The sequence below is a fragment of the Rhodnius prolixus genome, unplaced genomic scaffold (genome assembly GCF_049639745.1).
Source record: "Rhodnius prolixus isolate KJV_2025 unplaced genomic scaffold, Rpr scaffold_4, whole genome shotgun sequence".
NCBI classification, from domain to species: Eukaryota; Metazoa; Arthropoda; class Insecta; order Hemiptera; family Reduviidae; genus Rhodnius; species Rhodnius prolixus.
In genome coordinates this window covers 46,297,754-46,308,870 of record NW_027411614.1, presented here as the reverse complement: position 1 = coordinate 46,308,870, position 11,117 = coordinate 46,297,754, and the positions used below count along the sequence as shown (strand labels likewise).

The 11,117-nt window shown below is 33.8% G+C and overlaps 2 protein-coding genes across 4 annotated transcripts; one reads left to right on the top strand and one right to left on the bottom strand.

The window, feature by feature from the left end:
- Window positions 1-486: 486 nt before the first annotated feature.
- On the bottom strand, window positions 487-3,861 carry Clp (Cleavage and polyadenylation specificity factor subunit 4). The gene is made up of 6 exons (XM_074130737.1): window positions 3,727-3,861; window positions 3,440-3,643; window positions 1,495-1,684; window positions 1,229-1,385; window positions 979-1,077; window positions 487-854 (listed from the first exon to the last, which is right to left on the bottom strand). Exons 1-6 carry the CDS (start codon window positions 3,827-3,829, stop codon window positions 765-767), a joined length of 843 nt encoding a protein of 280 aa, XP_073986838.1. The 5' UTR covers window positions 3,830-3,861; the 3' UTR covers window positions 487-764.
- Cdc23 (cell division cycle protein 23) lies at window positions 1,286-9,912 on the top strand. Of its 3 annotated transcripts, none has more exons than XM_074130727.1 (11): window positions 1,286-1,423; window positions 4,180-4,403; window positions 4,487-4,621; window positions 4,698-5,043; window positions 5,172-5,349; window positions 6,444-6,623; window positions 7,311-7,475; window positions 7,727-7,973; window positions 8,076-8,274; window positions 9,461-9,535; window positions 9,719-9,912. In XM_074130727.1, the coding sequence occupies exons 2-11, from the start codon at window positions 4,300-4,302 to the stop codon at window positions 9,749-9,751; spliced, it is 1,662 nt and encodes a 553-aa protein (XP_073986828.1). In that variant the 5' UTR covers window positions 1,286-1,423; window positions 4,180-4,299; the 3' UTR covers window positions 9,752-9,912. The 3 variants fall into 3 exon arrangements, with proteins under 3 accessions (XP_073986828.1, XP_073986829.1, XP_073986830.1); XM_074130728.1 differs by lacking the exon at window positions 1,286-1,423 and adding an exon at window positions 3,980-4,115; XM_074130729.1 differs by lacking the exon at window positions 1,286-1,423 and adding an exon at window positions 4,019-4,159 and having other exon boundaries at window positions 4,261-4,403.
- Window positions 9,913-11,117: the final 1,205 nt, after the last annotated feature.

Genomic DNA, 11,117 nt, shown 5'->3' with positions numbered 1-11,117 from the left:
TTCAGACGGTTAGTTCAAAGACGGAAGTGAAAAAATCGCACCATAACATACTTAACTTTTAAAAAAAAAATCCTTAGAAACTGAAAGATGCTGTCATCATCCCTAAACAAGTAAACAATACAAAAGCGTTACACTTCTCACAAAATTCCTGCAGGGTTTCTCACCTCATCTAACTAATCTTCGTAGTATGCTCTACTGATGAAAACACACTGACAAAACGATTACGTGGTGGCATCGTTCTGTTTCTTTATCTGTTCTGCCTTAAGAAACTATCCTCTGTGACAGATGGACCACAGTGTATCACATTTTCAAAAAGACTATTTTATAATCTTAAGTTTTATTTATAGGGGTTTGTTATCTGTAAGTGAGCTGGCTCTTATTTCAATGCCTACTTAAATAAAATACTTTTTCTAGTCGAATATTGTTTTACTTCTCACATTACCTTGCTAATATTTTTATTACTTAAAAGGCTGATTAAAGAAAGAATTATAGAAATGAATAAAATATATTTACAAAAATGTATGAACATATATATTTTTTATATATAAATAAAAAAATACGTAGAGAAGTCTTTGATAAAGTAAAGTGAATTTATAAAGAAATAATCTTCTTTATTGAATTAATTTTTTTGTTCTCTGTCTTCAAAATACTCTCTTTACGTCCCAGTTAACTTTGAAACAAACAATTTATAAACATGTCTGCCTAATTGCGTTTAATTAAAAACACAACACCAAACTTGCTTTCACAGTAATTTTTTTCTTATTTCATGTACTTTTCTTCTGTGCTTGACTTAACGTTAAAAACGCTAGATGACCTTTCGGACATTTATTCGCATAATGACCTTTACAGCCGCACTAAAAAAATAAAATAATTATTTAAAATCACAAAACTCGTCAAAATTTTTATACGCTTTATTCTTTCTTTCTCACCTGTACTATATAACCTGTACTTTATTTTAATTTGCAAATTTTGTTTTACCTTATAACAGGTGACTTCTTCTAGAGGTTTAAGTCCAGTCTTTAACAAAGGACTGTTTCTCGTTTCCTTATCTTCCCCAGAAACATTATTCGAATTTGCCTGCACAAAATATTTTTTTAATTTATAAAAAACTTATTTGTACGTAAAGTTCAGAAAAATTCGAAATCATTCAAGGTAAAAATAAAATATTGAAACAAATATATAAATATATATATTTTTTATTCAGCTCAATTTAAAAAAATCATTTTACCTTCTCTTGTAATTTAGATTCATTTTCCCTCATTTCCTGAGGCATCTTATGACAGAAGAGCGCTTTATGACCTGTATCACCACAAAAATGACAAACTATCACAAGTTTCTTTGGATCCCTCAAGGTGGCATCTGCTGCAGGAAGTTCAAATCTTGGGCTGTAGTGAGAAATTATTCAAGAGCTCAATAATTACAGGTCTATTAATCAGGGTTTGATTTTTTATTTTTTATGTTAAATTTAAGTATTGATAAGTAAAAGAAACTTACTGCATAAATTTGCATTCTGGACCATCAATACAGAGTCCAGCGAGATAATTCATACACAGTACTCTCCTAACGTGCCGATGTCTACAATTTGGGCCGTGTCTACAAAAACCACGATCATACCATGGGCAGTCTTTCATTTTACTCTCTGGATCAATGTGTAGAAAAGGACATTCTTTATTGTGACATGCATCTGAAAAAAAAAGTTAGAAATTGTGAGTTTAGTACAAGGGAGGGTGCCGCAGGAGGAATAATTTCTTTTAGTAAAATAAAAGAACAAATTACATTTTAACTTCCCCTTACTTTCTTAAGATTTTTAGACTGAAGAGGCTTCGAGCCTTGACAAAAAGATATAAAGGCATTTAAAGAGCTCAGTGCCACTCCTCACCTCTGTAAATTAGATTAGAAGATTGGGAGGCTTTTTTAGCCAACCCTTTGTAGTTTTAGTTAGAGAATCATCCCCCTTTTTTTAAAAAGGTCCCAGCCTTCCCACCAGTCGACTTCCCTATTACCTTCTTTCTTCTGCCTCGTCACTCAGAGGTTGAAACAGACAAATCCACTGTGGCAGATGTTTTCTGAGCCCTATTTGTGTTCAATAAAAAGGCATATTGTTGACACTGACAATTGGAATGGTCGAATTCAAGGCTGAAGGTTAGTGCCATGAACAACATAGGAAAATGGAATGGATTTGTATGCTCCATGCTGGCCTTATGTCTCTTTAACACCATCACAGCCACGAAAATAAGAAGAGAGAGTTGAACACGGAAAGAACAATTACTTCCCGCCTGGTATGTGTGAAGGGGTAATGATGAGTTGGACTTTTGACCACGGATTCATTACATCTATGTAACTACACCTATATTTGCCACATGTGATGTACACCTCTATTGCATAATTTTGACGAATAATCTTACACAACTCACGGATAGTTTCAATCACTACAGACTCTTCTCATATTATAGATGCCAATGAAAATGTTCTTCGTGCTGTTAAGCACAAACGAGAAGACTTCTAGAGTTCAATGTCGATTCTGTCACGTAGTTTAGATAGATTAGAAGCAAATCCTGTCCCTCACTGTACCAAAGGTACAGCGTTCAAAAGAGATTAATTGTGACAACGAGAGATCAATTAGAAGTTTTACAAAATCCAGGCTTTCTTGTATGATGTTTTGAAGTTTCAAGTGCCAGAGGTCTCTTTAAAAAATAGCGATTGCAACGCAAACAGAATTATTAAATAAAATATTGCCAACTGAGGCTTCCTTTCCTGAAAAAGTCAACTGAAATGAGTTTACAACATTTTTCTTTTAAGGCAACTATCTGCTTTAGACCGTGAATAAAAAAATAAAATAAAAATAAAGATGGAAGTAATCTCATTCGACATTACTCAAAGTTCTGTCACAACGTTTATACTTCTCGGTGTCTGGCAAAGACTTAGGAGTGCAATAACAAATAAGTATTGATAGCAGACATTTAGACATTTAAGCTTTGAGAAAGTTGTTAATAAAATGAAACTGGTAGTTGGTCTAAAAATTCTCTACTATAAAACAATTGAGCTACCAATGAGGACGGATTTCACATTCTTCTAATATATTATGGAAAACTTTTAGCCCAATACTTTAGCACATTTACTTCTATTTGTTTATCCTATACATTTTTTTTTTGTTTCTTGCAAGGCGCAAATGAACTAAAACAACCTAGCTTAGGACTTTGCCTATTAAGAAGATGTGATTTCAGTACGTTCATAATGTACACCAGCATATGTAACTGTTAAATATTCCAAGGCTTTATAGTTTAACAATTATTAAACTATAAACAGGGCTGCATGAATTTATTTTCTGCATAATTATTTCATTTGTTAATATCTTCCTACTTTAGAAGGATTAAAAATAGAAAGTAGTTGTGTATATGGTTATCCAAGCAGTCTTTCTGAATTTATGAACTATACTTACTGAACTTTGAATAAAAATAACATTCAGGCATTTTCGTCATGTCATACTCGTGCAAGAATTCACAGTGATCTCCCTTTTTACAAAGGCCGCGAAGCCAATGTTTGCAAACAATTGTTCTATCACCACGAACATGTCGTAAAGGACATGCAGTTCCTTTTGCACAACTCCCTTTGGCATAAAATTCACAAACGGCGACAATGGATTCTAAAATAATTATTATGTAAATTAATTTATACACTTTCTATGTATATAAAAAAAGTAAATATTAGTAAACAAGCTTTACTCACTATCCATGCCTGGAAATGGTAAAGGTAATGCCCCATGTTGTTCCTCTAGGGCAATTTCAATGTCGAATTTGATATTTTCTACATTAGCAACAATAAATTCCATCGCAACAATAATTTTTTGTATCAGCACCTCATGTTAAAAAAAAAAAACAAGAACTATCATAACCTTCCTCAGGGAAACCGGCACAGTGCAAAACTTCGGTCACACGGTAGGGATTGGCGCTTAGTGCTTGGGTATGAAACAAGCGAGTTGAAAATGGTTTAAAAATCTAATTTTACTAAACTTTTCTTTTTTATAATTACTGATTCTAAACTACCGAAGAATAAGCTAAAGGGCACTTAGCTTTCGTTTTTTTTTAATTAGTAAGATAACAGTGCAGTGGAAATGAGTATGTTCTATTTATCTTAAAATAAGTTGTTACTCAATGAATTTGTAAGTTTTGTTTATTGCAGAAAAGTAAAAATAATGTATATTTTGAGTTGGAAAGTTTTAAAAGCTCAATTTTATGAGATGCTTTTTGTGATTTATTGAAGTACTTTCCTTTTGAAGACAATCTTCTGTAATGCTTGACTATGGATAGTAGTCCCATAAAGTTGAATTTGCAGGAGGTGAAACACAGTTTGCAGAAAGCAATTTTTGATTGTTCTTGCAGAGGCCTTCTTAACAGTGCAAAATGGTGTGTTTCGCCTAAATTCTTTGATGCATTTTTTTTTTAACGAGTTCTTCAAGTTTTATGATTTTACTTTCAATTTTATTTAGGCTATCAGAGATGAATTACAGTTTAAAACAGACAGAAGTAGAAGGTTTTATGCCAGAAGGTCTAATTGTAAAACCAGAAGAATATGATTCATATTTGGTCGCTAAAAATTACTTTGATTTAAAGGAATATGACAGGTAATTTTTTCTCTCACTGATTAGATTATAATGAATTTACATTTATTGTTTTTTTGATAATTTTTTTCATCCCCAGATGTGCATTTTATACAGAGAAGTGTGTGTCGCCGTGTGCGAAATTCTTGCATTTGTATTCTAAGTATTTGTCACTGGAGAAAAAGAAGATAGATAATTTAACTGAATTGTTTTGTGGTCCCGATGCAAATCATGTGTCAGAACTTCAGAAGTTGTGTACAGAATTAAGAAGTAGTCATGTGCGTGGACAACTGGATTCATACTGTTTATATTTGTATGGTGTGACTTTAAAACGACTCGACTTGTTAGACTTGGCTCGGGTTGTACTTGCAGAAGCTGTAACTCTAGAGCCCTTACATTGGGGAGCTTGGCTTGAGCTGGCTACTCTTATTACGGATAGAACTAAGGTTAGTAAAATGCTCTGTTTCTAATTCCTATTTACTTTCATAAACTGAAGAAGATCTTCCAATTGTTGATATTTACCAGCAATACTGGCCTAAAAACACTTTAAAAAAACTAATCCTTTAATTCATAGTTAAAGTCTTTGGCTTTGCCTTCCCACTGGATGAAACACTTCTTTTTGGGCCATGCTTATCTTGAACAACAGTTGAACGATGAAGCGTTAAAGATATATACAGATCTGCAAAATGCAGGCTTCTCACAGAGTACGTACCTTTTAGCACAGATTGCTAATGCTCATCATAACAAAAGAGGTAAATGTTCTAAATTAAAATCAGTACTAAAGTTATTCCTCTTTAATTTCAATCAATTGGTTTCTTTCAGAAAACATTATATGTTTAAAGTGTCTAGTTTACTGTAAAGCGTTATGCAGACAACATTTCTAATCTTTCTTTTTCTAAGTATGGCGATGTGTCAAATTTTCAAAGTAAATACTTGAAATATTTAATAATTTTTTGAGGCTTTTTGATTATGGGAGGGAAATAGTTTTTAACGCGTGTTCTGTGAGCGAACAGGTGTTTTCTAAAATAAGAGTCGCAGAAAACATAAACTTTGTATTCCGTTTGGCCGAAAACCATTAACGAGAAGTAATGGAAGGAACTATTGAAGCGATTTTGTGTATTTTCGTTTTTGTTAACATTTGACATTTAGGGCTTCATAAACTTATTCATTCAGATGCAAAGGAAAAGTAATGCATTTAGTCCCCAGAGAAACATTTTTTTTTTGTCACAGAGAACGATCGTCAACTCTTTCAAACTTACAATGAAAGGTCCTTTTTTTTTTCTTCCATTTTATTTGCAATTTGGGCATGCCGACTGATAAGCAAAGTATTGAAATATTTTGCAGGCTAGACAGATTATTTGATCTGTTGTTTTGAAGTCAATGAATGCCAGCTTAATCGATTTCTATGTAAAGAGTAATCACGTGCTTTTAGAAAACGTTTTGAACTCTTAATTTCTAAATTCCTAATCCATACTTCATCGTCTCTTGCTCCAATGATCTACTCGCTCTCGGTTTAAATTAACTTTAAACAATCCAGTTACCAAAATGAAAAAAATTATTTTCATTGACTCCGTCCTATTCTTTCTCATTAAGGATTCTCAACAATATGTTTTTATAAGACTGGATGTCGTTGCTAGTTGGAGATCTGAAGTAGGTAATCGATCTCATGTGAAAGACTTCTCATTCCGCACAGAGGGATCTGCGTTATAGATTGCGATTTTGTATAATTCAATTTGTTTCCTATTGTGCATTCAGTATTATTGGCATTACTGCATTCAAATGTTTTGACATGATGTATTAATTATCATTCTTGCATAAAAAAATGCCTTTTTTAATTAAATTTCAGAAGTAAACGAAGCAATACAAGTGTTTAAAAAATTGCGCAAAGTAGATCCGTACAGATTGGACAACATGGATACTCTTTCAAATCTGCTCTACGTGAGAGAAATGAAAGTAGATCTAGCTTATCTAGCTCATGAAGCTTCGGAAATAGATAAATATCGTGTTGAAACTTGTTGTGTTATTGGTAAGTTTATTTATTTACTTTTGTCAAGAAAGTTTAATTTCTCAATGATTAGAGGTTCTTTTTCTGTAAGGGGAATCTGGGGGCTTTATTTTAGTGAATCTACTAGCTCAAGTACTGATTAGTAATTAACTGAATGCAGATAATGTTTCCCCTCCCTTTTTTGCGATATTCATGTGAACAGTCCCAGGATGCATGATCACCTTCGCCACCGATACTCTTAAATGCTTCTTTCACAGATCTAACAAGTAGGTTCGCATTAATTGCTTCTCTGAACCTCTTGGTCTGTCGATTTAGAAATCCTGTTATCTCCATGTAGAACCTTTCCAATTCCCTCATCCACAGTCTTTTTGATTATCCTATCAATATATCGCTTCGAGATCTCCAAGGCGCCATGAAATTATACATTCTCTTACAAGATGATTTGTGGCCCTCAATCCCTGATCGTACCCATGCTAGCATGAATTAATGCACTAATTTTATCAGTGTGGAGGATTTGTGTAGCTGAGGTCAGCTCTTTGAAGTGGAAAAACTCACACCTTCACCTAAGAACCCCATTCTGTACTCCTTATCTAATTAAGAAAAGACTGGAGGGATGCTGTGATTGAGGGCTGCCATTTTCTATCTAGTATATGCCCCTAATTTAATAATTCATTTTAACTTCCTTTTGTTTTTTTTGTATATATGTAGGTAATTATTACAGTTTGCGAGCTGAACATCAGAAAGCAGTTTTATATTTTCAAAGAGCTTTACGTCTTAATCCCCAATATCTAGCTGCTTGGACCCTTATTGGACACGAATATATGGAAATGAAAAATACAAATGCTGCGATTCAAAGCTACAGGCAGGCTATAGGTAATTATTTATCTTTTTTAAAAGAATGTATTAGTTCTTTTTGTTACTGATGTTTTTTGAAAAGTTAGAAAAAAAATATGTCTTTTCCAAAGTCTTGTGAGTAAAACTAATTCTAAAATGCAGAATACCATAGAAGAATATGTATCTTTTGAAAAAGAGCAATATTTTACTTTGGACAAATAATTTGAGCCTTACAAATGGGGACAGTGATAGACGATTATTTTACTTTTTATTAAATATTTTAATTGCAGAAGTAAACAGAAGAGATTATAGAGCATGGTATGGACTTGGACAAACATATGAGATATTAAAAATGCCATTCTATTGCCTCTATTATTATAAACAGGCACATCTTCTTAGACCAAATGATTCTCGAATGCTAGTTGCGTTGGGTGAAACTTATGAAAAATTAGAGCAGATACAGGAAGCGGTGAAATGCTTTTACAAAGCTCGCAGCGTTGGTGACGTTGAAGGGACAGCTATATTGAAGTTAGCAAAGTAAGTTAAAAAAAAAAATCATTTAGACAGATTCTTCTTTTTTAAGATTCAAATAAGTGCACGAATCTTTCTTTTCACGCTTTTCGATATTGAAATTTTCAGACTATTTGATCGATTATCAGATCATGAACAAGCGGCGAACGCATTTACAGAATATGTAAATGAAAACGATTCGCCAATAAATGCTGAGAACAAGATAGATCTTAGTCTGTCCTATAAATATTTAGCGAATTTCCATCTGAAAAAGAATCAGCTCGATCTCGCTTATATGTTCGCTCAGAAATGTTTGAATTTTGAAGAGGTAAGCAATGTTGAAGTCGTATATATCGTAGGTTTACATTTAAATAAACTTGAAATTCGTTAATATAAATAAAATTAAGTGTAATCTGAAGCTCAACTTTTTAAAGTAATACTGCATTAGAAACTTTGAAAGATTAAATACATGCTCAAACAGAGTTCTGAATTTAAGAGAGTATTTACTAATTTCAAAAGAATTAATAATGAATCTCTTCGGACTAATTGTGAACATACAGTGCTCTAGATTCCCTCACGGAGATGTTGGGTTTGAGTCCAGCTGTCTGACTGTGGTTTATTTCTTCCTGGTTGCTTCTTACAGCTCATTGTTCAGGGATAGAACTTCTTTCAAAAGTATGAGTTTGAATGCTCTAAGCACCAATGACATCAGTGTTTTTTGAACCAATTATTAAATTATCAAGTTTGCAGAAAAAACTTGGTACTTAACTTTAGTGTAAGGGTTTTTTTTAACTCTCAATATTCCTTCTTCTTTTTTTATTTTTTATTTTTGGCAATGAACCTAAGGGTTATTATGCCCTTTGCCCTTGTTCCTTTTGACTAAACTTACTACTAACTAACTAGATAACTAAACAACTAAATAACAATAACACATAACAATGTACTTAAAAATATTATTCACAACAGATTTAAAATTATCACAGTAATTTAATATCACTAACGAAGATTTTATAAAATAAAATTATTAACTATTTAATATTATTTACAGTTCAGTAACTTCAGGTACAACTAACTAAATTCTATCATAAAGGTGTATATCTTTCAGGTACTGTATGACTCTGTTAATAGTGTTCGGATCATTGCCGAGAGCATCCTCTATTCTTTCTGGTATGCGATTTGATATTCTTTTCCTATTGAACACGGAACAGTCTTGCATTATGCGCTTCACTGTAAGGGAGACATTACAGGAACTACAGGTCGGCGCCGCATCTCTATTCATTAAATATCCATGGGTTAGTCCGAGTATGGCCGATCCTCAGTCGAGCTAACTTCTTCCCTTCTGTTATCTCTGTAACTAGTGTCCCAGGGTGTGACGGTACATTTAATTTCCTTCAGTTCTCAATAGTCTTGTTCAATTGACTATGTATTCCAGTAATCACTAGTTCACTTGTTTTCAACCTTACTTAAAGTGAAAGATTTTCAAACAATCGGTGAGGCTGTGTTTTATGTTCTAGACGAAAGAGGAAGGTAAAGCCCTGTTGAGAACTATTGCACACAAGCGAGGTCAAGAAGATGATCGAGATATGCAGGTACATATTTCAATGAGGTTTTGGATCGTTTTGTTTTTTTTTTTATTAATGAAAAAAAATTATATTTAAAAAATGTATATCGACTCTTTTTTGTATATCAACTTTTCGTATTTCTAGTCTTTAATTTAAATTGTTTCTTATCACTTAATTCAAGTTTAATAATTTTGTTCTGGTGTGTTGCAGACTGAATACGATTTAGAAGAGGGTTCTTTTTGAGAAGTAAAATCCAAAAAAAAAAGAAACCATGTAGAAACAAAAACTTGCTAGAAGTGTTATCGTTTCACCTGTTCACCTGCCATTACAATTTATATTGGCTTCAAACAATTACTTTTTTAGAACTATTTATTGTACATTAAAAATTGTGATTATTTGTTGTATATTTTTTAAATCTCTAATTTTAGGTAACATAATTGGTGGTTCAATTTTATGAACGATCCCCTTAAACTTTTTGTATTCTATTTAATGAAAAGTCGCATTTTTGAGAGGAGATTTAGAAACAAAATATGAAATTATTTTTATTACAACCACTGTATATTCTAACCTCGTTCACATACAACATTACCCTACCCTACATTATGATTCTTTGGAGAGAGAGGTGATGAATGGTAAACTAGATATGTTTAGAGTGGCGAGCGACAAAGCGATCTACCCCCATACGTCACTAAAGTCGTACGGAAGAAAATTTGTTTACGAATTTCAGGTAGGTCTACACGGAGACACCTAGAGTAGCTAGAGCAGGTGTCGCAATGTGGACGGTTCCTAGGGCAGTCTCCTCCTAGACCGAGTTGCATCCCCACCACCAGTTGCGGGAAGTGTTGGCTTTTCTCTAGAGTACACGCGTGTAGACAGTGACCAGTAAGTGTCTGAGATTAGTGTCTCCTAGTTTCACGCAGGTGTAAAGTAGGAGTCCTACCAGAGTTGTGGGATGCGACTGGTGATTTGTACAAGGACCGCAACTGAAAGCAAATATTGCCCAACTCGCAACAGCGTTTATTACAGATCACAAGGCGCTAATGACCAAGCTGTCGATGCGCCGGAAAAAAGAAAAAAAAATACAGATCACAAGGAAGTGACTTGGAAAAATTACACAATTTTCGGACTTGTTCAATTCAACAACGAATTGAGGAAAATTAGAAAGAAGTGCAAGAGCGGAAATGGCGCTGACCAAATCTTTCCCCAAGTGATATGGAACACCTCATCACTGTGTCCTCTTTTTGGATTAGTGGTGCCACTTTTTGCAGAAGTTCTTTGAAAATTAGAGGTTGATATACGAAGAAAATTTTCAGCTGATCTGTTGTCGCCATTTTTTTTTTTAATATACGCCGCTCGTAAGTCACGGCAGTTCTGCCATCCGACGTTGGGCTTCCCAGTGCACAAATGATCCTCGTCTGAATACACCGTCAACGGACGTGTTACGTATAACGATACGTAACAGAATTTCTTGACTTCGATGGAAGGACACGCCAAGATGTTCGCGAGGACATATCCTCTTTTCCACACAGAGTGCAGATCGGGTCCGCGCTAATCCAATGCGATGTAGGTGGGCCTGCAAATAATCATGTGGCCCGTGAGCAATCTGAAG